The sequence below is a fragment of the Synchytrium microbalum genome (assembly GCF_006535985.1).
Source record: "Synchytrium microbalum strain JEL517 chromosome Unknown SmJEL517_scf0026, whole genome shotgun sequence".
In the NCBI taxonomy this organism is placed as follows: Eukaryota; Fungi; Chytridiomycota; class Chytridiomycetes; order Synchytriales; family Synchytriaceae; genus Synchytrium; species Synchytrium microbalum.
This window is the reverse complement of record NW_022158375.1, coordinates 97504-117563: the sequence shown is the minus strand read 5'-3', so window position 1 is coordinate 117563 and position 20060 is coordinate 97504. Positions and strand designations below refer to the sequence as shown.

The following is a 20060-nucleotide window of genomic DNA, read 5'->3' as shown; positions in this document are numbered from 1 at the left end:
ACCACGTCTCTCTCAAAGTTTTCACATCTGACTCTCCGTCTAAATATATTCTTCATCTTCGAGTTCCAACTTACCTAATAGAGTCAAGCTGTATATAAATCAATCGATATGACTGTCCTTGTGTTGCTTATAAGTTGCTTCTATGACAGCCAAGGCAATCCCTCCGTTTTTCTTTGTTTGGGTGTGCGTTGAGCATTTCGCATTCTTCATCTTACCGATTCGGGTGTGAAATTTCACGTTGCAAAAAACACCCAAGCTCCTCATCAAAGCACCAGAGACGCGTCCATATTCACTCAATAATGGTCGATGTCGGCAAGTGTACCGTGCTCCTTTTCTCCTTTGCTTCAACATGCTCATTTTATGTCTTGTCAATCCTAGTTACGACCCTCCAGAGCATAATACGCTCCAATGCTCAACTAAGCATGCAAGTCTGTGCTGTAAAGGTACTTTTACACGAGATCCATCTCTCTTTATTCCAATCCATCCTCCAATGGAGTGTCTTGACCAAACATTTGACACAGTTTGGACTTCAAACATTTTTACACATAATGGAGTCATCCAGCGGTTTTAACTGTTAAAATTCTTACTACAATGCTAGACTTTGACGGAATTCATTAGAGCATCAACTGCTTCAACCTCTTCAGAAGAGCACCAGAACTTGCAGAGGGCATGTGAAGCTCTCAAAGCTTCTTCTCATAACTCAATCTCGCTCTCGGGAGGTTGCGATCTATTCTTACGCGAAGTCACTCGCATGCCTCAGGATGATATCATGGTACATAGTACAAAGTCACCCTGAACACACAAGCTCCTATTGACTCAACCCTCAATACCTTAGGACTTTAAGCAATGGAAGCAACAAATCATATTACGAGGAGAAGCTTTCGTCCTGAACTCTGGAGCTAGGAGGGAAAGCATCGCATCACTAGGACTACAGATATTACGGCCTGACTTGCATAGTGTAAGAAAGCATGTATTCCCACCCAGTCACCTTTTTGTTCACACTTTCACCCAAACAGACTGTGCTGATACATTCACATTCGCGAGTCGTCGTCCACTTGCTACAACGAGCCGCTGCTGACGTCCAACCCAGGAGGTTGCTTGTATACGTTACTGAATCAAGACCAACTTCCAATGGGTGAGATTCTTTGCTGATGACGTGCAATCCAGGCGGCTGCTCGTATACGTTACCGAATCGAGACCAACGCCATGAACTTACGATATTAATGTATATTGATATAGCAAAAAGGCCGTAGAGATCCTACGAGAAGCCGGCATTGAAGCACGTGTAATACTAGATACAGCCGTGGCCCGTGTAATGTCGAAAATTGACATGGTGTTGGTGGGTGCTGAGGGAATATGTGCAAATGGTGGTCTACTCAACCAGGTAACTTTGCAAAAAATGATGGTTGTAGTCCAGGATGGTGTTCAACGTTTGGGTGGCTTCAACTCACATTGATTTATACCTACCATAGCTTGGAACGTATCAGATAGCATTGGTCGCAAAGCAGGCTAATGTACCCTTCTATGTTGTGGCTGAAAGGTAAGCTTTGGTTGTGTAGTTGTCATAGTCGCTTTGGAATGACTGTGTCGCGGATGGATTATAGGGTGCGCGTTCTTTTAACCCCTCAACGTTACTTTATAGCTCCAAGTTTATGAAATCATTCCCACTGAATCAACCAGAAGTTGGCATGGAAAAGATAATGGTGGATGAATACGACTCGTATGATCCAACAAGCATCGAGGTATGATGATTGGATTAGAGTCAAGCCGCTTTTTTACATCTAACACTTTCTCGTGGTAGTTTCGAAGTCCGCCTATTGATTACACACCACCAGAATACATAACATCGCTACTTACTGACCTTGGAATTATCTCAACTTCAAGGGTGTCTGAAGAGATAGTAAATGAACATATGTAGCTTCCTGTATTTATCTGTTTGAAGCGATAAAAGATCCATCTTTGCATCATCATCAAGCTCCATTGCGTTGACTTTTTCCCTCGTCCAGCTGGTCATTAGGAGTTGCCCATCTTGTCTTGGCATCATAGCAAAGAGTGCGAAACGATCGAAATAGACCAAAGTTCGAGAGAAAAGAGTAGCAAACTTTTTATATCAAAAAAAAGCTCCTCTCTCCTATCTCTTCACATTTTATCCAAGCAACTATACAAAACCCCGGGTGCAAACTATTTATTCGGCTTTGGCAGTGGTGGAAGTGATGATATCTGAATCGCCACCGTCAATGATTGAAAGACATCCGACCCTAAAGTATTTACCACAGGCGGTACCCAAATCAATGTTGTCTGTTTATGAAAAAGAAATTATTTGAATCAGATATAGTTTGATGACATTGTAAAGCTCTCGACGGCCAAGCTAAAAAACCAGAGCATTAAACTCACTGCCAGAGTAATGGTGAACAGCAGTCTTGGACAACATGGCATAGTATTCCAATTCGGATTTTCGGAGAGTTGGGCAGTTACCAGAGATGATGATGAGTTTGGCTATAAGACATAATGTCAACACATTTGATGTTTATTTTACAAGGAAGCTCCTTTCATGCACACGTACATTTTCCCTGCCTCAGAGTCTTGAGGGTAGACTTGTGGCCCAGAGTGTAGACACCACTCTTCATCACAAGCGCTAATCGCGAGTTGATGGATTCTGTTCATGGGGATGGAAGTTAGCTGGAAATCGCACATCGGTTTTTTGCTGCAACTTGACACATAAGGCTAATAAATAACAACGGAGAGAGATGCGACATAGAAGTCAGCTTATTAACGTACCAGCGGTCTTCTTAATCTTCTTTGGTGGCATCTTCTCTTGTCTTCTACTTTTTATAAGAAAGTCGTAATGTTGAAAAAACTTGGTGACCTTGGATGTGGCTTGTACGTTTCCAAAGTTCGAAGTTAGAAACGCGTCGCTTCGAGTGAAAAGTTATAACTGAAGATGGAAAGGAAACTTATATTTAATGACTATTTAATTGCGCAGAGCTGATACAGGTAATAGGATGGACGGGCCAAAAATAGAAAGAAATTGTATCAAGATCATTTCTTCTCAAACTCCAATGAGACAGAATTCATACAGTATCGTTGACCTGTAGGACGTGGACCATCAGAAAAAACATGGCCTAAAATAAAAGAATAGCTCAGAACGTGTTGAAGAGTTGTTGATCGTGTTTGGGTTTACCGAGATGACCGCCACACTAAACAAAACCAGGTTGAGTTAAAGCTGGAATCGTAAATCAGTAGCGTAAATCCAACAGAGACGTACATTCGAGCAGACCACTTCAGTCCTCTTCATGAACATCGTGTAATCTGAATGTTCTGTGACGGCTGACGGTGTAATAGGCTTGAAGAACGAAGGCCTGACATTAAAGAAGAGTCAGATATCAAACGAAAGGATCAATAACGATCGGCATTACCAGCCAGTTCCCGATTCGAACTTGGTTGTACTCCTACGTTGGCAAACGAGGTGTAAGTTCCAAGGTTCGACCGCAAGTACAATGCGATCATGTAGATTACTCAAAAAGTTCAGAACCACAGCCAGCGCATTTGTAGATTCCTTGGTCGTGGTTGTTTACGAGTCTAGTTTAAGACCAAACGGTTTGGTGAGCTTCATATTCCTGACGACAATCTCACACGAGGTTGATGTCAAAGAGGCGCACTGCAAACCAAACGCAAAACAACTGTAAGCCATGCAATATGCAATAACTTACTTGCCAGTAAACGGTCGCTCAGTGCCCTTTTGCCTCAACACATAAAAAGCTTCTGGATCGAGAATATCCTTCCATTCCGCTTCAGATTTCTTAACTGTGGGCTCTTTGACCGGTGTTGCTGAACTAGCTTGATTCCCCATCATTCGATAAGCGTTGATAGATGATACTAGTGGTGTCCTGCTTCTCGTGGCAAGTCTGCTTAACATTCAATGTGATGAGGGAAGATGGTATTGAAAGGAAACGTGAGGGCGGAACTTACGACACGACGCGTAATCCATGTAATCAAGATGGTGTTCTTACCTGTAGCGATCCTTGTTTGGAGTACTCTGCACTAAAGAATCGTCTGATGCGGCAAAAACACAACCTGCACAAAAAGGGACATGCTGACGTGGATGATGATATATGAGAATCTAATTTATACAGTTTAAATGTTTAATGGCTGAGATGCGAAAAAGGCTTTTGTCGCTCCACATCGTGGACTGGTGCACATGGGACACCTCAACTTTAGCTGAGCAGATACCGGCAGATTAGAGTCAATATGGGTCTTGATTAGATCGGCCATAGCATCAATAAATAATGGAGCTGCATTCAGAGATTCGGCTCGTTTGAATCCAGTAACTCCATTCTATTATAAGGCAAAAAAAGTTTTTGAATACACACTATAAGCAAGAGCCAACAACCTTTTCTAGTTACCTCCGTGGCGATATGCTTATACTCGATATCCAATTCAAAAAGAGTCTCAATGTGATCCGATACAAAAGCGATAGGGACCAATAGCAGGTTCTTCTTTCCTTGTTTGCCATACCCTTCAATCACTTGGCCTGTTTGAGCTCCTAGCCATGGAGCAGGTCCGACTTGTGATTGCCATACAAGTCGGTATGGGTTCTTGGGACCCACTTTCTGCATCACTTGTTGCACTGTGGATGCTACTTCCATTGGATATGGATCTGTGTAATGGAGTTTGTTGTCAGTAACTTTTTTCACAGGTAAAACAGACGCGCTGAGGGCCACAATATATTTGCAGGACAATTTTCAAGCGTACCTCCACGATTCACAACAGACATCGGTAACGAATGTGCAGAAAAGAGCACGACAACATCATCGCGTTCATTCTCAGGATACTCTAATAGTTTGTCTTGTACGTGCTTGACGAATGTCTGATGAAATGAGAAAGTGTCAGCGCAAAAAAAACATTATCAGCATACGGGCATTCGTCCTCGACAGCGAACTCACATTCACTAGGCCAGGATGAGTAGCCCATCGATCCAATACACTCCATCGTATACTCTTTTCAGGATCAAGCACATCCAAGTGTTTTTTTAATTCATTTAAACTACTTCCTGTAGTCGAGCATGAATATTGTGGGTATAGAGAAAACGCTACAGCCCGTTGAATCCCATCGGCCTTCATTTGTTTTACGGTATCTTCAGTCAGTGGTGGTGCATATCTGAATGCTATATATGGCTTATGCGGACCTATAAAGGTGAATTGAGAATACAGCCAACAAAAATAGAGTGGCTCACCGATTTCAATCCCAGCTTACCAGTTGCAGGTGATATCACATCCAGCGCTTTCGTAACCAATTCTCCTTGTCGTTCCGTCCACATCTTGATGGGGGATCCGCCACCGATTTCAGCATACTGGTCTCGTATTTTGGGAACTCGCCTTCTAGCAATCCATGGAGCGAGATAGGATTGGAATGGAATGGGAATCAGATCAGGATCGGAGAAGAGCCTTGTGAGAAATGGGCCGACTTCATCGAGATTGTGCGGTCCTCCCATGTTCATGAATAGGATGGCAGTTGGGCTTCAGTGCGTTGAGTTGTGATTTCAGTTCAGATGTTTTGAATTTGCGAATGTAGAGTAACGGTAATACATCAAAAGTGATAATATCTACGCGTGATGCATACCTGGAATTAGCATTTGGAAGTGTATTGGAGAGTGTTGCCAGTCGTCGTCGTGTCAAAGCACCAAAAACATTTCCTGTTCAAAAGTTTCGAGTTGTGAGTTCCAGGAAGGAGAATCGAGGCCGGTCAGCTTACTTGGGAACATCTTGCTATTCTGCTGCAAATTATCCGCGAAAGCGATTGCCTGGGACTCTGCTTGGGTTGGATTTAAGACTGCGAATTGTTTGAAAGAGTGTGTCGACGCACAGAGAGTGTTGGATTGTTGGGACCAGTTGGCAGTAATGGACACGTCAAATATCGTCACTGAGGATGATCTACCAGGAGCTATTAGACTGCCACGCGAGATCTTAAGGTATGCATCGAAAATCTAAAAAATCATCAAAGATTTTGGGTCGTAAATCAAACACTGCATAAGCGCTGAAATCTTTACGTCATTCTCGTAAATCTTCCTTCTCTAATTAACAATCAAGCATATAATGACATTGACCCACTCATTGATTATCTTAGTGGGATTTTTGATCTATGCGACAAGCAGACCAAATACCGGTGCTGCCTTGTTTGTAAATGCTGGAGTCAACCGGCACAATTCGAATTGTGTCAGTCAATTGTACTGTTCCGAGGGCTCCCTCTATCGTTTGACTGGGCACCATCGTACAGTCCTAGACGCCTAGCACTGCTAGATGTTTGGTCTGTCTCAAACCCAGACAAGTTGTATGGGAACGTACAAGAGTTAACTCTCTACTCTGTGCCGCGACTGGAACCGTTGTTTGCAATCTTGCCAGCTTGTAAAAGGGTAAGAAACGAGATATGGTATGGTGCTTGGAAGATTTGTGCTAGAATCTTCCTATTTTAGCTCGAATCCTTGACCGTAACTTCGAATTTTACAGAATCGCACCTCGTGCCGATAGAAGATAGTGTAAGAGCCATTCTAATGAAACTCAAGAGTCTTAACTGGCCTGGACACTGCTTGTCGGAACACTTATTCAGAGAGGGCGACATATGGAATCTAGAAAAGATAACAATAGCTGTACATTGGAGGTAACTACAGCAGTGTGCATGTCGTTTAGACCTCAATTTTCTCAGATTCACGATTCTTGCTCGGGCTAGTTCCAAAACGGCAGCCTGCACTCCCAAGCTCAAATACTTGACATTCTTGCCACACAATCCCGGAAAAGCTGCTCGTCCCGCATACTTTCCTCTACTCTTTTCGACTTGGAAAAATCTCGTATCAGTCTCCTTTGATTATTACAGCCACGTCACTGGACGGGACATCGCCATTCTTATAGAAAACAACCCGAACATAGCATACCTGAATCTCAATACCGTGCTTTTTGAGGGGATTGATGACGCGGTAGTCAATAGTATCTCTCAGAGTGTCCGCAACCTGAAGGCAATTATCTTCCACCCTGGTTCCCGCATATCACAAACAGCTCTCATCGGATTGATAAATGCCAGCCCGAACTTGACTGCCATACAGCTACCGAAATACGTAAATGACGATGTGGTGATTAAGATGGCTGCACGGTGCCCGGCTTTAAAATATGTTGCTATAGATTCAGCCATCTTTAGTAGGCCAGTGTTTATAGAAGTGCTCATGAGCCGGCTCAGGAATCTCAAAGCCTTGTCACTTGTCAATACGAGGATGAACGCTGAATGGTTGGTTGGTGCATTGACAGCAGAGAGTTGTGTTGTAAAGAAGTACGTGTTGATACATCCGAATGACTTTGGATATGATTACAGTGCTGTAGGAAACAGGATTAAGGGCATGTGTAGACTTAAATGGGTGGATTTTGAGCTTGTGCAAATATGAATAGGTGTTGTACCTAGACGGGTATATGATGTTATATGAACAAAGTTTACTCGCAAAATATTTTTGATCAACATTCAAAACCATGAATCCCACTCAATACGAGAGAATAAGTTTCTAGATATCACTGTCGAATCGCTTGACTGCCTTCCTGGGCCTGTCAGCGACACTTTGCTCCCATGATATCGAGTTCGTTCATGACAAACGAGTAGTTCGACATCTAGAGCTACCAAGGGACTAGACCAGGTGATGCAGATGACGAGACTGCGCCTGATCTTGCTTGATACGTACCAAATGACCACCTGGACCAATAGAGAATCTTGGATAAACAGGGCAACTAGGTAGAGACAAAAAGAGGGCAAAACAGTTAAATCTTGAGCAGGACTGTGTGGATGGATGTGTACAAATCACAATCAAGCCTATTTGAGGTCTCTTTCCCAAAAATTTGTGGTTGTACGCGATGTTTCTCAAACTTGCCGCAAACGTGAAAACCCATACATACGCGAATGCTGACCACTACAACTACTAGCATGAACCAATGTGGTAACTACTTGTCAATCTGTTACAGCGAGTTCTCCAGGGTTTGTTTCGTAGCGAGAGACGGTCGACAATGACTAGAAAAGTTCCGCTGTCAACTAACCATCAGATGGTAGACCGAAGTCCCACCCTCTGGCCTTGACCCTGGCGTCTATAGATATGTCTTGCTTTTGCAAAGTGAGTAAGCGAAGGTAGGCACTGTCCTTCACTTCCTCATCCAAATTTGTCTGTGTTGAGATGTTGAAAGTAGGGAAATCGAATCCTGGAGGTGCGAGACGCGCAGCGCGTCACGTCATTTTCAGAACAGAGTCGCAATAAATGGAGTTCATTGGTAAATGAGAGGCTGAACTACAGCTGTACACTATTTTAATGCCTACCACGGTTGCCCCACACAAAACAGACGCGGTGGAATTGCAACGAAAGATCTCAACAACAGAGCCATCCATTTAGTCTGAGAGTTCGTTTCTATTCAACATTCAATGGTCCTGGCCCAACTCCATTTTGTACATTTGAAGCTAATCCACATTCAGTCCAGCAAAACTCTTCGCTAGCCGGTCATCCAACACTTTCGCCATTCGTTCCAAACCTTCCTGGAGTACAGGCCATTCAACAGCAAAGATGATTCTAAACCAGCCTTCTTCGTCACAGTAGAATGCTTCGCCTAATAATCAACAGAACTGATTTAGCGAGTAATCAAAGATTTGGCCTTATAATTTGATTCAAACCTGGTGCAATATAAATCTTATTCTGCAGCAATGCGTAAAAGAGCTCAATCTCTCGCTCTTTTCGTCGAGCTCCAATCGTAGCTGGGGAAGCCATTTTAACGGAAAGTGAGTTCGTTGATATTGGTTTAGAAGATGATTTTGAATGTGTCAATGAGGCATTTGAGGTACTACTAGCGCCAGTAGCTATAGAAAAGCTTAGTGAGTTCTCCACATTCACATCAACGCTTCAGCACTTATACATACGCAACAACCACCTCCTCAAATCAATCCATATAAAGAATCCAGAATTAGCTTCCACAAACGGTATCTCATGATCCGTCAGCCACTTGGTCGTTTTCAGATACACATCCCGTATCCTCAAATTATTCGTCTTTATAAAGTTGTCAACCCACGCGTGGTCTGAAAACATATTACACATCCAGTTCTGCATGAGATTGCTAGTCGAGTAAAAGAATCCCAGTTTGTCTAACGCTGAGATAATGGCTGGATTACGAGACACAATCCACGCCATTCGTAACCCATTTGACAAAAAGTCCTTGGCGATACCGTGAAGGACATGTGTCCTTAGTGGATCTGGTACTTTGATGGCAAGCGCAGATGTAAACTTTAAAAAAGAATGAGTAAAAACTAAATTGTGCTATATCTTCGATAATCTGTGAATTCAACACGACACTAACCGGTGAAAATGGCTCTGCAGTCTCCCCCCAGACAGAGAGAGCATACAGCTCATCAACGATTACATGTAGCTTTCGTTCTGCAGCCCAATTCAGCACCTCCTCCAACCATTCCTTCGAATACGTTCTGCCCAAGGGATTATTCGGACTGCACACTATTATAGCAGTAATTCTCTTTGCGAGGGATACAGTAGCGTATTGATATGTAGCATTGATGTCTTCTACAGACACTTGAAACTCGTTGTAAGAGGTTGCTGGTACCGGTACAAGCTCACAACGAGCAGTGTACAGCGTGTCATTGCTGTTTTCAGATGGTGTGAGAGATCAGAGTCAGACCGTACAAGTCGCTCAACGTTCGGTTCCGAACTTACAAGAATCCGCCGTAATAAGGGCTTGGAAGTAAAATGCAATCCCCAGCATCGCAACATACTTGTGCGATTGCATTTATAGCTGACGCACACCCGTTCGTCACTTGAACTTCATCGATCAAGACAGGCTGCAATGGTTTGAAGTGTCGATTAAGAAGGTGAGCCAATTGGCGTCGTAGTGCGTCGTGTCCATTGTATTGTCCTAATCGAACGCACATCCAGTTGAGGCATTGCAACTAGGAGATTGTAACTGGATGGTTCAAGTCAAAAATATGAGAATCTTAACGTACCATATAGTAAGTCTTGATCTGTTACAACGGGGCGAACAACATTCATTCGCTCACTCATTTCAGCAGATGTAAGCTTATTTTCGGCCGTTCCAAGATTGATGATGTCTGGGTCATTTATAGACGCAACTTTGCCAACTAGTAGACAGGTCAATATGATTAGACTACATGCCAAACTGAAGCCAATTGCGGTCGTTGATCGATATCAAGCTTTCGAGCCATCCTTACTTCCAAGATAAGATTGTGATGCAACGAGACCTTGCGCTCTAGCTGATATGGTACTAAGATCGCTCATCTCTCGTCTATTTCTGTATATAATCTACACGGGTTGCTGTTTTACATGCACAACATTCCACTGACAGCTTTTTACAATTTCTACACTTTCATCCAACTCCTGGTCCAGCTCAATGGACGCGTCATCATTAGGTACTTCCGCGTGATCTGTATCATTTGTGCCATTGGAGGCGGTTTCTATTGAAGAAATGTGAGCACCGCATCGTAATGTTACCCAAAATGATCACGCAACGGCCATACCATCAAAGAGGTTGGTTTTGGTAAAAAGAATAGTCTCACCATCTAAAGTAACACTCCATTCAACTGGCACACGTCTACAGACAACGAAAGAGCGTTAAGATCTACGCCAAACTATAGCTTCGTCATTCAGTGCGTATACAAGCAACCGATTGTGTAGTCTATAGCTTACCCAGCAATCATAGATTTGACGATGCCAGTAAAAGGTGCGATTCTGATACGAAACTCTACTGGCAGTACTTCATCTCCTCCACGACACGGTCGAAAGTGCTCCAACGCAGCCAAGACAAGACTCTTCATTTCAGCTTGTGGCAAGTTAACATTAGATTTGATACTTTCGTGCAGCGAGACTACCGCATTCAACTGCTTCATTGCAGTTATCTGTTCAGTCAATGGCAGAGCTCCGTCAAGATATGGTTCCAAGTCAAATGGACCGCCATCTGAACTGGTTGCCCAATATTTGAAGTCTCGTTTCAATTTGCTGATCCCAACTTCAACCATGCACTCCATAGCATTGGCTTTCTCACTCCAGTAATCACATGCTTCGGATATTCGTTCCTTGGATGCGTCAAGTGATGTTTGGATTTTGGATAGTTTTAGACAATCTCGACATAAGGCTCCCAAGGCGGTTTGTAAGTTACTCTTGTGTATGATTGGTTGTAATGTCAGATCCTCTAGTGCGTCCATTACGGTCATTATGATTTCGTTCAAGTCATCGCTATCGGATGCACGACAACAAAAGTCCCATAACTGTTCGGTAAAGTCATAATCATTCCGTTTCTGAATATCGGGCATGGGATTGAAGGCAAGAGTCTCTGTGTCTTCCTGTTCTGTGGGCATGTGATACAAGGATTGGTTGTTCTCTTTCACATCTACGATGTTCAAAGTTTGTCAGTGAACTTGGAGGGCTTTCGAAGACACTGTAACGACCCTCACGTTTCAAAAAGCTGGTGGTATAATCTGCAACTGGCTCGTTCGACGCAGAAGAAACCCAGTTTTCGCCTATGGTGTTCCAAGCTTCTAGTGTCTCAAGTTCTTCGGTTAAGGAACTCTTTGATGGGAACGCTTCATTCTTTCCTTTAGATTCACGGAGCAGAGAAATAGTCTATTTAAAAGATTGGAATATGTGTCAGCAGCATTGTGATAGGGATGCATGAAGGTAGATGGAGGAACAAACCAGAAAGAGTGAAGAAGATTCAGGTGGAGATTCAAAGAGAGTTTGAGCTCCATCCCATTTCCCTTCGACAAATATGTTGGTTTGGCCCTGAACTCACAAAGACGGTGAGAATACCATCAAGGCTGATGTCGCCAGGATTAAATCAACTTACACCAGCCAAACTTGTTGTAAGAATATCATATTTGGCTCGAGCAGATGAGTTCTCTAATCGATCTCCAAGGCCGAAATGCTCCAAGTTCGTGTAAACAGGGCATCCATTCTCGTCTTCGTCAGCTGCATAGATTCCTTCATCGACTACGAGACGATTGTGCAAATTCATCTTGTCATCTGCTTCGATTCCAATATAAATCTTTTGAGAATCGCCATGAGAGGGGTGACGACGAGTTGAAGCGATCAATAATGGTTGTAGTTGAGAACAGTCATCAGTAGTGTAATGAAGAGCAAATTCCGAAATCAAATGTCTGGTTAAAATGTACCATAAGCCTCATATCGTGAGGAATGTACCATAAGGCTCATATCGTGAGAATATGATATCAAGAGCCTACCGCGCAGTATCGAGCTGAATGGGCAAAAACTTGACGCTCTCGAGTCGATCTGGTTTCAACTTGGGGAACATCTAGTTAGAATAGATCCTGTGCAAAAATGAATAGAAATTCACATACTGAACGAGTTCCTTTCCGACCAGCAATCTCCACCACGTTCATCTTGTCCATAGTAGTCTGTTGAAATAAAATTCCAGTTTGATGTCAACCCATATTAACTCAATGAAGCAGAAAAGCTTTCAAACTACCGTATGATCTGTAATTGGATTTGATGAGACAAGGACGAACGGCATCTCGTGCATGGCGATACGTGAAAGGGCACACTCGAAGTCGATCTTGTTGACAATCACATCTTGGTCAACTGTTACAGGTTCCAGAGCCAACGAGTGGGCGGTTAAAGCTTCAATTAAATCTATCTTGTTGCCTGCTAACATTGGAAGATTATAAACGTTTTGTGAGAAACTGGGTCGAAGTTGGGTTTTGAGCAGGACAGTCTAATAGAAAAAGTTTTGGACGGGTTTCCAAACACTGACTATTGGAGAATCACGTCGGTAATAGACCTGCTTGATGGCGTAGCTACTCCAGCTTCGTGTCGCAAGCACGCAAGGACTCAACGACAAGACCGCCTGCCGATTCGCTAATTTTCGCTCATAAATAACACACTGAGAGACATTTGAAACTGCAGACGTGAGTTTTACTTTTAAATTCAGGTACTATTCCTATTTCAATGCATACTAAAGATTTTGTCCTTTTCGATATCAAACTCAACTTCTTCACTTTGAACAATTACAAATTATTACCCACTAGACAACCAAGAAGCAGTTTATACGGTTCCCAATGAGGCACGTCGAGCCAGATGTCGTGCCTTAAAATGATAAGGTCCGTTAGGGCCGTATGTTTCAGGGATGAAGTATTCAATGGCATAGTTGACAGTGACCAAGACCCTATCAGAAAGAACAGTCGATTGAGTGACAGGAACTTGACCAACGAACGACAACAGTCATAGCAGGCAACAAGAACTTACACAGAGACACAGACCAAGCCGAACAAGACCCAGAAAGTGGTGAAATACAATGGTGCGGCAGATGGGAAGAACAGTTGGGGTGCGACGGCACCTCCAATATTACCGAAGGCGAGTGTAACAGCGGTTACAGTTGCTGAGTACGTCGTTCCGTAGGCCGAGTCGGTACGCCATGCCATCAGTAGTGGAGTAGCAGAGGACAATCCAGATGTAGCCAAGAACACTACGTGCGAGAAAAGATCAATTTTAGTATGACTCTCTCAAGAAAACTGGCGTGAGTCAAATCACGTACGAGCTCCGAACTTGGTCCATGGCTTGTCGTTGTATGTAGTTGCGAAGAGAGCGAAACTGATCAAGACACTAAGGGATGGAATACAAGGTGTTGAGTTGAGATGACAATAACGATCAGACACTCCTTTCCATTCTGAAGACTTACCAAGCATATCCGAACAGCAAATGGAAGTATCTGTCACGGAATCGATCAGCAGAACTGACCAAAATCAGACACATTATGATACCCCAGAAGTTAGTGCAAGAACCCTAAAAAAAGAAGGCTTTTAGCTGACGGTTTCCTTTGAATAGATTCTTGGCAACGTCAAACTCACCATAGCAACGATGGCGGTGGAACTGAAACCGAGACCACCAGTCTTGACTGGGCCGAAAGCAGTGTTTAAAATGACTGAAGCGTATGCAGATGGGCCGTATACGGCGACAGAGTTACAGAATTGGATGAGACAGAAAGTGTATGATAGAGGGTTGCGCAAGAAGGCATAGAATTCAGACCAGACCCAAGCATCTCCTCGAGAGTCAGAACCGGCTTCACCTGCAACCAGAAGTTGACCAGAGTCAGTTTTCGATCAAGGCGAGCCAACATTCAGACAACTGCTCCTTACCAGTGAGACGGTGCTCCATGTATTGACGTTCTTCAGGTGTGAGCCATTTAGTAGTACGGGGGAAGTCGGGCAACCACAAGAGACAGACAACTCCCATAATAATTGAGGGAATTCCTTCAATGATGACTAGATAGAAAAATGATATGAATTGGCGGTCCATCATATTAAAGACGAAGTTCTCGGAACCTCAAACTTACAAGTCCATTGCCATCCGTAAAGACCACCCTTGGTGTCCAATTGGAAGATACCAGCAGCCAAAAGACCACCGAGAGCTCCAGACAAAGAACCGCCCAAGAAGAAAGCACCCAATCTCAAACCACGTTCAGATCGTCGGTACCAGAAGGTCAAGTAGTATGTAACACCGGGTGACAATCCAGCTTCCATCAATCCGAGCATGAATCGGCAGATGTAGAGACCCTTGTAATCAGTGATAGCACCAAATGTCATGGCGACTATTCCCCATGTTATTCCAATACGACCAATCCATTTACTGGGAGTTGCCCACTTGAGGATGATATTTGATGGGTACTAAAGTAATGCAGGTAGAAACTCATCAGAAACCTTCAAGGCTTGTGGAAAACATAACTTCGGTGAAAGTACAAAGACAATGGGCATTACCTCGAATAAAACGTAAGGGAAGAAAAGGATGGTGTTTGCCCAATTGTATTGCTAGTAAATAAGAGAAATCGGTTAAATGGTTGTGGCAAAAGTTTTTAAAAAGCAAATCTATGAATCAACAAAGACGCATACATCCAAAGTGAGACCAATCGTTTGGAAGATGGTGTGGCCGACTTCAGAGTTGGCAATGGTAGCTAAAAGGCAAAGCTGATGTTAAGATTTGCTAACTGGTTTAAATTGACGTGGCAACTGTGTACCTTGTGAGATATTGGTTCTGTCCAAGAAGCTATAACAAAGGGAGATTCACAAACAGTCAGAAGACGCACCGCGCAAGGAGATTAGTGCACATTAGATGCTTACTTGGCGAAATATAAGAAGAAAATGATTGCTATAGAGCAAAAGTTAGAGTTTGTTGCCGCAAAGTGTGTGGGTAACGAATAACGAATAGGTACTTACGCAAGATGCGACCGTCGACCTTCCTCAGGAGCTTGACATCGTATTCAGCTAGTTGTCTACAGAAGAATTTATGCTTAGAGCTGGTTGTTAAGTTACAATTGAGGCAAACTTACTCGGCAGAAAGATGCGACAAGGACGATGGTAACATAACATGGCCTTCCTCATCAGTTGGGTATGATTCAATGCCATCTTTGCTTGTAGCGCCTACGATGGTGCCAAGAATGCCCACTCCCTTCTTTTCGTCTGACATGGTTGTAGTTGTGGTCAAGTTCTAGTTGATTGGGGGGTTTTGTGATGTTGGGAGTGAAACCTTTTGCAACGTGAGGGCAAAACCTGACTTGCCCATGGGTGCTACACTAAGTCACGAGGTGCAAGCTTTGACGAAAGACAGCAAAAGGGGGTCGTTTAAGGGGTGAAAAGAAGCTAAAGCATAGCATCATTTCCTCCTTTTTCGACCACAGGGGTGCAAATCAGCCAGCTAAAAGATTTGACCCGCAGAAGGATACCATGTCACGGGGATTCCACGAGCAATTTAAGTTACAAGTTGCATACGAGGGGATCATTGAGGCTGTCGGAAGGAGATTAGGGATCAACAAAGTTCCAGTTTGTTCTGAACCATGGTTAAACTATGCATGTATGCTCGTTGAACTGATCAAATTAGTTCTTGCTTATGTTAAAGCCCTTTCGCCAGACGAGCCTAGCCAAATTTCGTGGAAAGGTGGGGTTTTTGCTTTAAGGCTCAGTTACACTGCAGCACCGCGCATACCATGACGGCATTGAAGGAGGTTCATCAGCCTATGTTGAGATGTCAAACTAGCCCTGGCTTTTTCACTTTCACATCAATATGTCAGATATCTCGTTGGGCTTGCACTGTGATGTCCACGTCGCCAATCGTAAACATCTTGCTGTGGTTTCGAGACGTTTCTTCATTGTTAATACACGTTTCAATCAATGCTCGTCATCACTACAGCCTTACTTTGTGAATGCTGAGCGACAAGTCGAAAGAATCTTCAACAATCTGCCCAAAATGTTGATCTCGTCGTTCAATTGACAACGACGACGTTCATGACGGCATGAAGGCATTCGACGGATTTTCAGTAAAGTCTTTGAATTCAATGGCGAAAAGTTGGTTTCCATCAGGCAGTAAATCGAAATTCACAAAAGCGTCGAAATGTTTGGTTCTTGTGATGATACTTCCTTGATCCCAATGGTTTCATGAGGCGAGTGGGATAATATTGTGAGCAGGTAGTTTTTGAAGATGTTGCCCTTGTAATCGAGGCTCTCAAAGTCAAATCCTTCGTCAATCGCATCACGAAAAAACAATCACGTTTTGTCAAGCAAACCTACATTTAGCTTTGGTTCGAGGTCCAGCCGAAACATTTGCGATTATATGACATTACGAGACACCTCCGCAACAGATCTCCTAGAGCAGCATAACCGCCTTCGAGGATGCTGTACGTGACATCGCATCAATTGCAACAAATTAAAGTAAAAACGCCTTCGCTAAATGACAACCAGCTTCAATTGCAGTTCAGACGTAAGTTTTACTTTTAAAATTGTTCAAAGTTACTACGATTCTTACGATTCTCTAATTCAAACTCTACTTTAAGATTTTTGCGTCCTTTGATATCAAGCCCAATTCCTTTAAACAATTAATGAGATATCCCTCCAGACATTAGTAGATGACATTTATACGGTTCCTAATGAAGCTCTTCGAGCGACGGCGGCAGCGTGGCGTGCTTTGAAGTGGTAAGGACCGTTAGGGCCGTATGTCTCAGGGATGAAGTATTCAATGGCATAGTTGACAGTGACCAAGACACTATTGAAAGAGGAGTAGATTTAGTATCAAGAGTTTACAAACTCTTAGCTAGCGACGAGAACTTACACAGACAGAGCAACCAGACCGAACAAGATCCAGAAAGTGGTGAAGTACAATGGTGCTGCAGATGGGAAGAAGAGTTGTGGTGCTACAGCTCCTCCAATGTTACCGAAAGCGAGGGTGACAGCAGTTACAGTTGCTGAGTATGTAGTTCCGTAGGCCGAGTCGGTACGCCATGCCATCAGTAGTGGAGTAGCAGAGGACAATCCAGAGTTAGCCAAGAACACTATTGTCCCAGAATAAATTTAGTTACCGTCCTCCAAAACAACTGGAAAACCATTCAATCACGTACGAGCTCCGAACTTGGTCCATGGCCTGTCATTGTATGTGGTTGCGAAGAGACCGAAACTGGCCAAGACGCTAAAGGAGTGGTTGATGAGATGTTGTTCGCAAAGTCATTATGTTCATGGCGAGAAGCTTACCAAGCATATCCGAACAACAAGTGGAAGTATCTGTCACGACGGTAATCAGCAGAACTGACCATAATCAAACACATGATGATACCCCAGAAGTTAGTGGTGGCACCCTGAATTAAATTGATGTTAGCTTGCGGTCACCGAATTGTGGTGAAAATGTCAGGGTCGGCAAGCTTACCATGGCGACAATGGCGGTGGAACTGAAGCCCAAACCACCAGTCTTGACTGGACCGAAGGCAGTGTTTAAAATAACGGAAGCGTATGCAGATGGACCGTATACAGCGACAGAGTTACAGAATTGGATGATACAGAAAGTGTAGGACAGAGGGTTGCGTAAGAAGGCGTAGAATTCAGACCAGACCCAAGCGTCTCCTCGAGAGTCAGAACCAGCTTCACCTGAAAAGTGATGATGAGAGTCAGGGTTTGGTCGAATGTAGCCACAATGCAAGAGCTGTCACTAACCAGTAAGGCGATGTTCCATGTATTGACGTTCTTCGGGTGTAAGCCATTTGGTAGTACGGGGGAAGTCGGGCAAGAATAAGAGAGTAACAACTCCCATAATGATTGAGGGAATTCCTTCAATGATGACTAGATGGGGAAATAGCGATTAATTGGCCGACCCTCCAAATGCCACAGAATGATTCGCAAAACCAAACTTACAGGTCCATTGCCACCCGTAAAGACCACCCTTGGTGTCCAATTGGAAGATACCAGCAGCCAAAAGACCGCCGAGAGCGCCAGATAATGATCCACCCAAGAAGAAGGCACCCAATCGCAAACCACGTTCGGATCGTCGGTACCAGAAAGTCAAATAGTACGTAACACCAGGTGATAATCCAGCTTCCATCAATCCGAGCATGAATCGACAGATGTACAGACCCTTGTAATCAGTGATGGCTCCGAATGTCATGGCGACGATACCCCAGGTTATTCCGATACGACCAATCCATTTACTTGGCGTTGCCCACTTGAGGATGATGTTTGATGGGTACTAGAATTCGACGATGCTAATCAGTAATCTTTCAACATTGCTGCAATGTTGACTATTTAAAACGAGCAGAAGGCAGCTTTACCTCGAACAACACGTAAGGGAAGAAGAGAATGGTATTGGCCCAATTGTATTGCTACATAAACGAAACCCATTAGTGCCTGTTGCAAAACGCAGCAACAGCAAATGACTCATTTTTCGACAAACAACAACATACATCCAAAGTAAGACCAATTGTTTGGAAGATGGTGTGGCCAGCTTCAGAGTTGGCAATGGTAGCTAAGAGGGGAAATGTTGTGAGATTTTTAATAAATTTTTTGGGCTGACGTGGTAACCGCGTTTTTTTTTACCTTGCGATATGTTGGTTCGGTCCAAGAAGCTAAGAAAAACGAGTTCAACCAGTCAGAATCTACACCGAGCAAGGGCATTCGTCGAGATCCATCCTTACTTGGCAAAGTACAAGAAGAAAATGATTGCTATAGAGGCAAAACGTTTTAGTTTGTTGCCGCAAAACTTGGGATATACCATAGGCGCTTACGCAAGATACGGCCATCAACCTTTCTCAAGAGCTTGGTATCGTATTCGTGTAATTGCCTATTCCATCATTCAATCTTAGTGGTGTGGTTGCTAAGTCATAATTGATGTACAAGGCTTACTCGGGTGTGAGTTCAGACAATGAAGCTGGGAGCATAACATGTCCTTCTGCATCGGTTGGGTAGGTTTCAATGCCATCTTTGGTGGAGGTTCCTAGGATAGTGCCGATGATGCCACCTCCGAGTGCCTTCTTTTCGTCGGCCATCGTTGATATATGATATGTGCGTGTAATTATTTTTTTTTGTTGATGTTGGGAGAGGAGGGAGAACTCCTGGCAACGCCCTGAGCGTGATAAAGGGTCAAGACTTTTCCCTCTTCCATAACCTTAAATGGGTAAAGGGACAAGGCAAAAGGGGTGTCTAGGGATGCGGAAAAAGGCAAAAGATATCCAGTTTTTCCAACTTTCAACCCTTTTCAGCATAAGCCATCCAGGAAAAGCATTAGAGTGTATCATCTCGGCCATTTAGTGAGGAACATGATTTGATCCCCATCCCTGAAGGTAACGTTGAACTCAAAGGGATTTAGGTTTGCCCCTGACCCAAAACCAGGTTTTCCAGTCGTCAATAGGAACTAAGCATGTTGGCCAGTGCAGATGCGGCTCTCGCCATAACTTAAAAGTTCCAGAAACTGGTCCATTTTGGTCAAACGAGGTTAAGGTTGAACCTTGCGACCGATCGATAAAGAATGTGTTGGAGTTTGGATGACCTTGAACGAGCGCAGTGAAGTTTTACCTACGGAAATGAAGTTCTAAATAGATAATTGTAATATGTTTTGACTTGTTTGGCCTTTTACGTCCTCGAAATACCCGATATCTGCTGCTGTCGTTTTACAAACATACCCGCTGGAAAAGTCTGTCTGTAGCCCTTTGAACGCGTCGTCCACTAAGAAAGGTCTTGTTCAACATTCATTTTCTCTATCACGACTACATCTT

At 43.6% G+C, this 20060-nt stretch overlaps 6 protein-coding genes across 6 annotated transcripts; 1 reads left to right on the top strand and 5 right to left on the bottom strand.

Annotated features, from left to right (window-relative positions):
• Nucleotides 1-299: 299 nt before the first annotated feature.
• Nucleotides 300-1918, top strand: MRI1 (S-methyl-5-thioribose-1-phosphate isomerase; the record flags this gene model as incomplete). Its single annotated transcript, XM_031170060.1, has 9 exons — nucleotides 300-318; nucleotides 379-443; nucleotides 599-772; nucleotides 836-958; nucleotides 1017-1135; nucleotides 1240-1384; nucleotides 1473-1540; nucleotides 1643-1742; nucleotides 1802-1918. 9 exons carry the CDS (start codon nucleotides 300-302, stop codon nucleotides 1916-1918), a joined length of 930 nt encoding a protein of 309 aa, XP_031023942.1.
• Nucleotides 1919-2185: 267 nt separating this feature from the next.
• Nucleotides 2186-2809, bottom strand: SmJEL517_g04131 (uncharacterized protein; the record flags this gene model as incomplete). The annotated part of the gene is made up of 4 exons (XM_031170059.1): nucleotides 2186-2298; nucleotides 2395-2496; nucleotides 2564-2656; nucleotides 2779-2809. The coding sequence occupies 4 exons, from the start codon at nucleotides 2807-2809 to the stop codon at nucleotides 2186-2188; spliced, it is 339 nt and encodes a 112-aa protein (XP_031023943.1).
• A 1325-nt stretch (nucleotides 2810-4134) lies between these two features.
• On the bottom strand, nucleotides 4135-5761 carry HEM15 (protoporphyrin ferrochelatase; the record flags this gene model as incomplete). Its single annotated transcript, XM_031170058.1, has 7 exons — nucleotides 4135-4335; nucleotides 4404-4657; nucleotides 4753-4867; nucleotides 4944-5185; nucleotides 5254-5516; nucleotides 5620-5692; nucleotides 5752-5761. The coding sequence occupies 7 exons, from the start codon at nucleotides 5759-5761 to the stop codon at nucleotides 4135-4137; spliced, it is 1158 nt and encodes a 385-aa protein (XP_031023944.1).
• A 2714-nt stretch (nucleotides 5762-8475) lies between these two features.
• Nucleotides 8476-10309, bottom strand: SmJEL517_g04129 (uncharacterized protein; the record flags this gene model as incomplete). The annotated part of the gene is made up of 7 exons (XM_031170057.1): nucleotides 8476-8621; nucleotides 8686-8868; nucleotides 8929-9289; nucleotides 9363-9660; nucleotides 9731-9929; nucleotides 10018-10152; nucleotides 10243-10309. 7 exons carry the CDS (start codon nucleotides 10307-10309, stop codon nucleotides 8476-8478), a joined length of 1389 nt encoding a protein of 462 aa, XP_031023920.1.
• Nucleotides 10310-10333: 24 nt separating this feature from the next.
• On the bottom strand, nucleotides 10334-15502 carry SmJEL517_g04128 (uncharacterized protein; the record flags this gene model as incomplete). Its single annotated transcript, XM_031170056.1, has 22 exons — nucleotides 10334-10485; nucleotides 10549-10622; nucleotides 10718-11417; nucleotides 11482-11650; nucleotides 11723-11809; nucleotides 11874-12183; nucleotides 12268-12338; nucleotides 12385-12441; nucleotides 12513-12758; nucleotides 13094-13208; nucleotides 13289-13508; nucleotides 13578-13645; nucleotides 13722-13825; nucleotides 13891-14108; nucleotides 14179-14304; nucleotides 14376-14706; nucleotides 14797-14847; nucleotides 14929-14990; nucleotides 15054-15082; nucleotides 15157-15184; nucleotides 15253-15308; nucleotides 15366-15502. 22 exons carry the CDS (start codon nucleotides 15500-15502, stop codon nucleotides 10334-10336), a joined length of 3411 nt encoding a protein of 1136 aa, XP_031023987.1.
• Nucleotides 15503-16941: 1439 nt separating this feature from the next.
• On the bottom strand, nucleotides 16942-19334 carry SmJEL517_g04127 (uncharacterized protein; the record flags this gene model as incomplete). The annotated part of the gene is made up of 13 exons (XM_031170055.1): nucleotides 16942-17071; nucleotides 17138-17357; nucleotides 17424-17491; nucleotides 17554-17657; nucleotides 17726-17943; nucleotides 18010-18135; nucleotides 18208-18538; nucleotides 18621-18671; nucleotides 18753-18814; nucleotides 18886-18914; nucleotides 18984-19011; nucleotides 19074-19129; nucleotides 19192-19334. 13 exons carry the CDS (start codon nucleotides 19332-19334, stop codon nucleotides 16942-16944), a joined length of 1566 nt encoding a protein of 521 aa, XP_031023919.1.
• Between the last annotated feature and the right edge of the window lie 726 nt (nucleotides 19335-20060).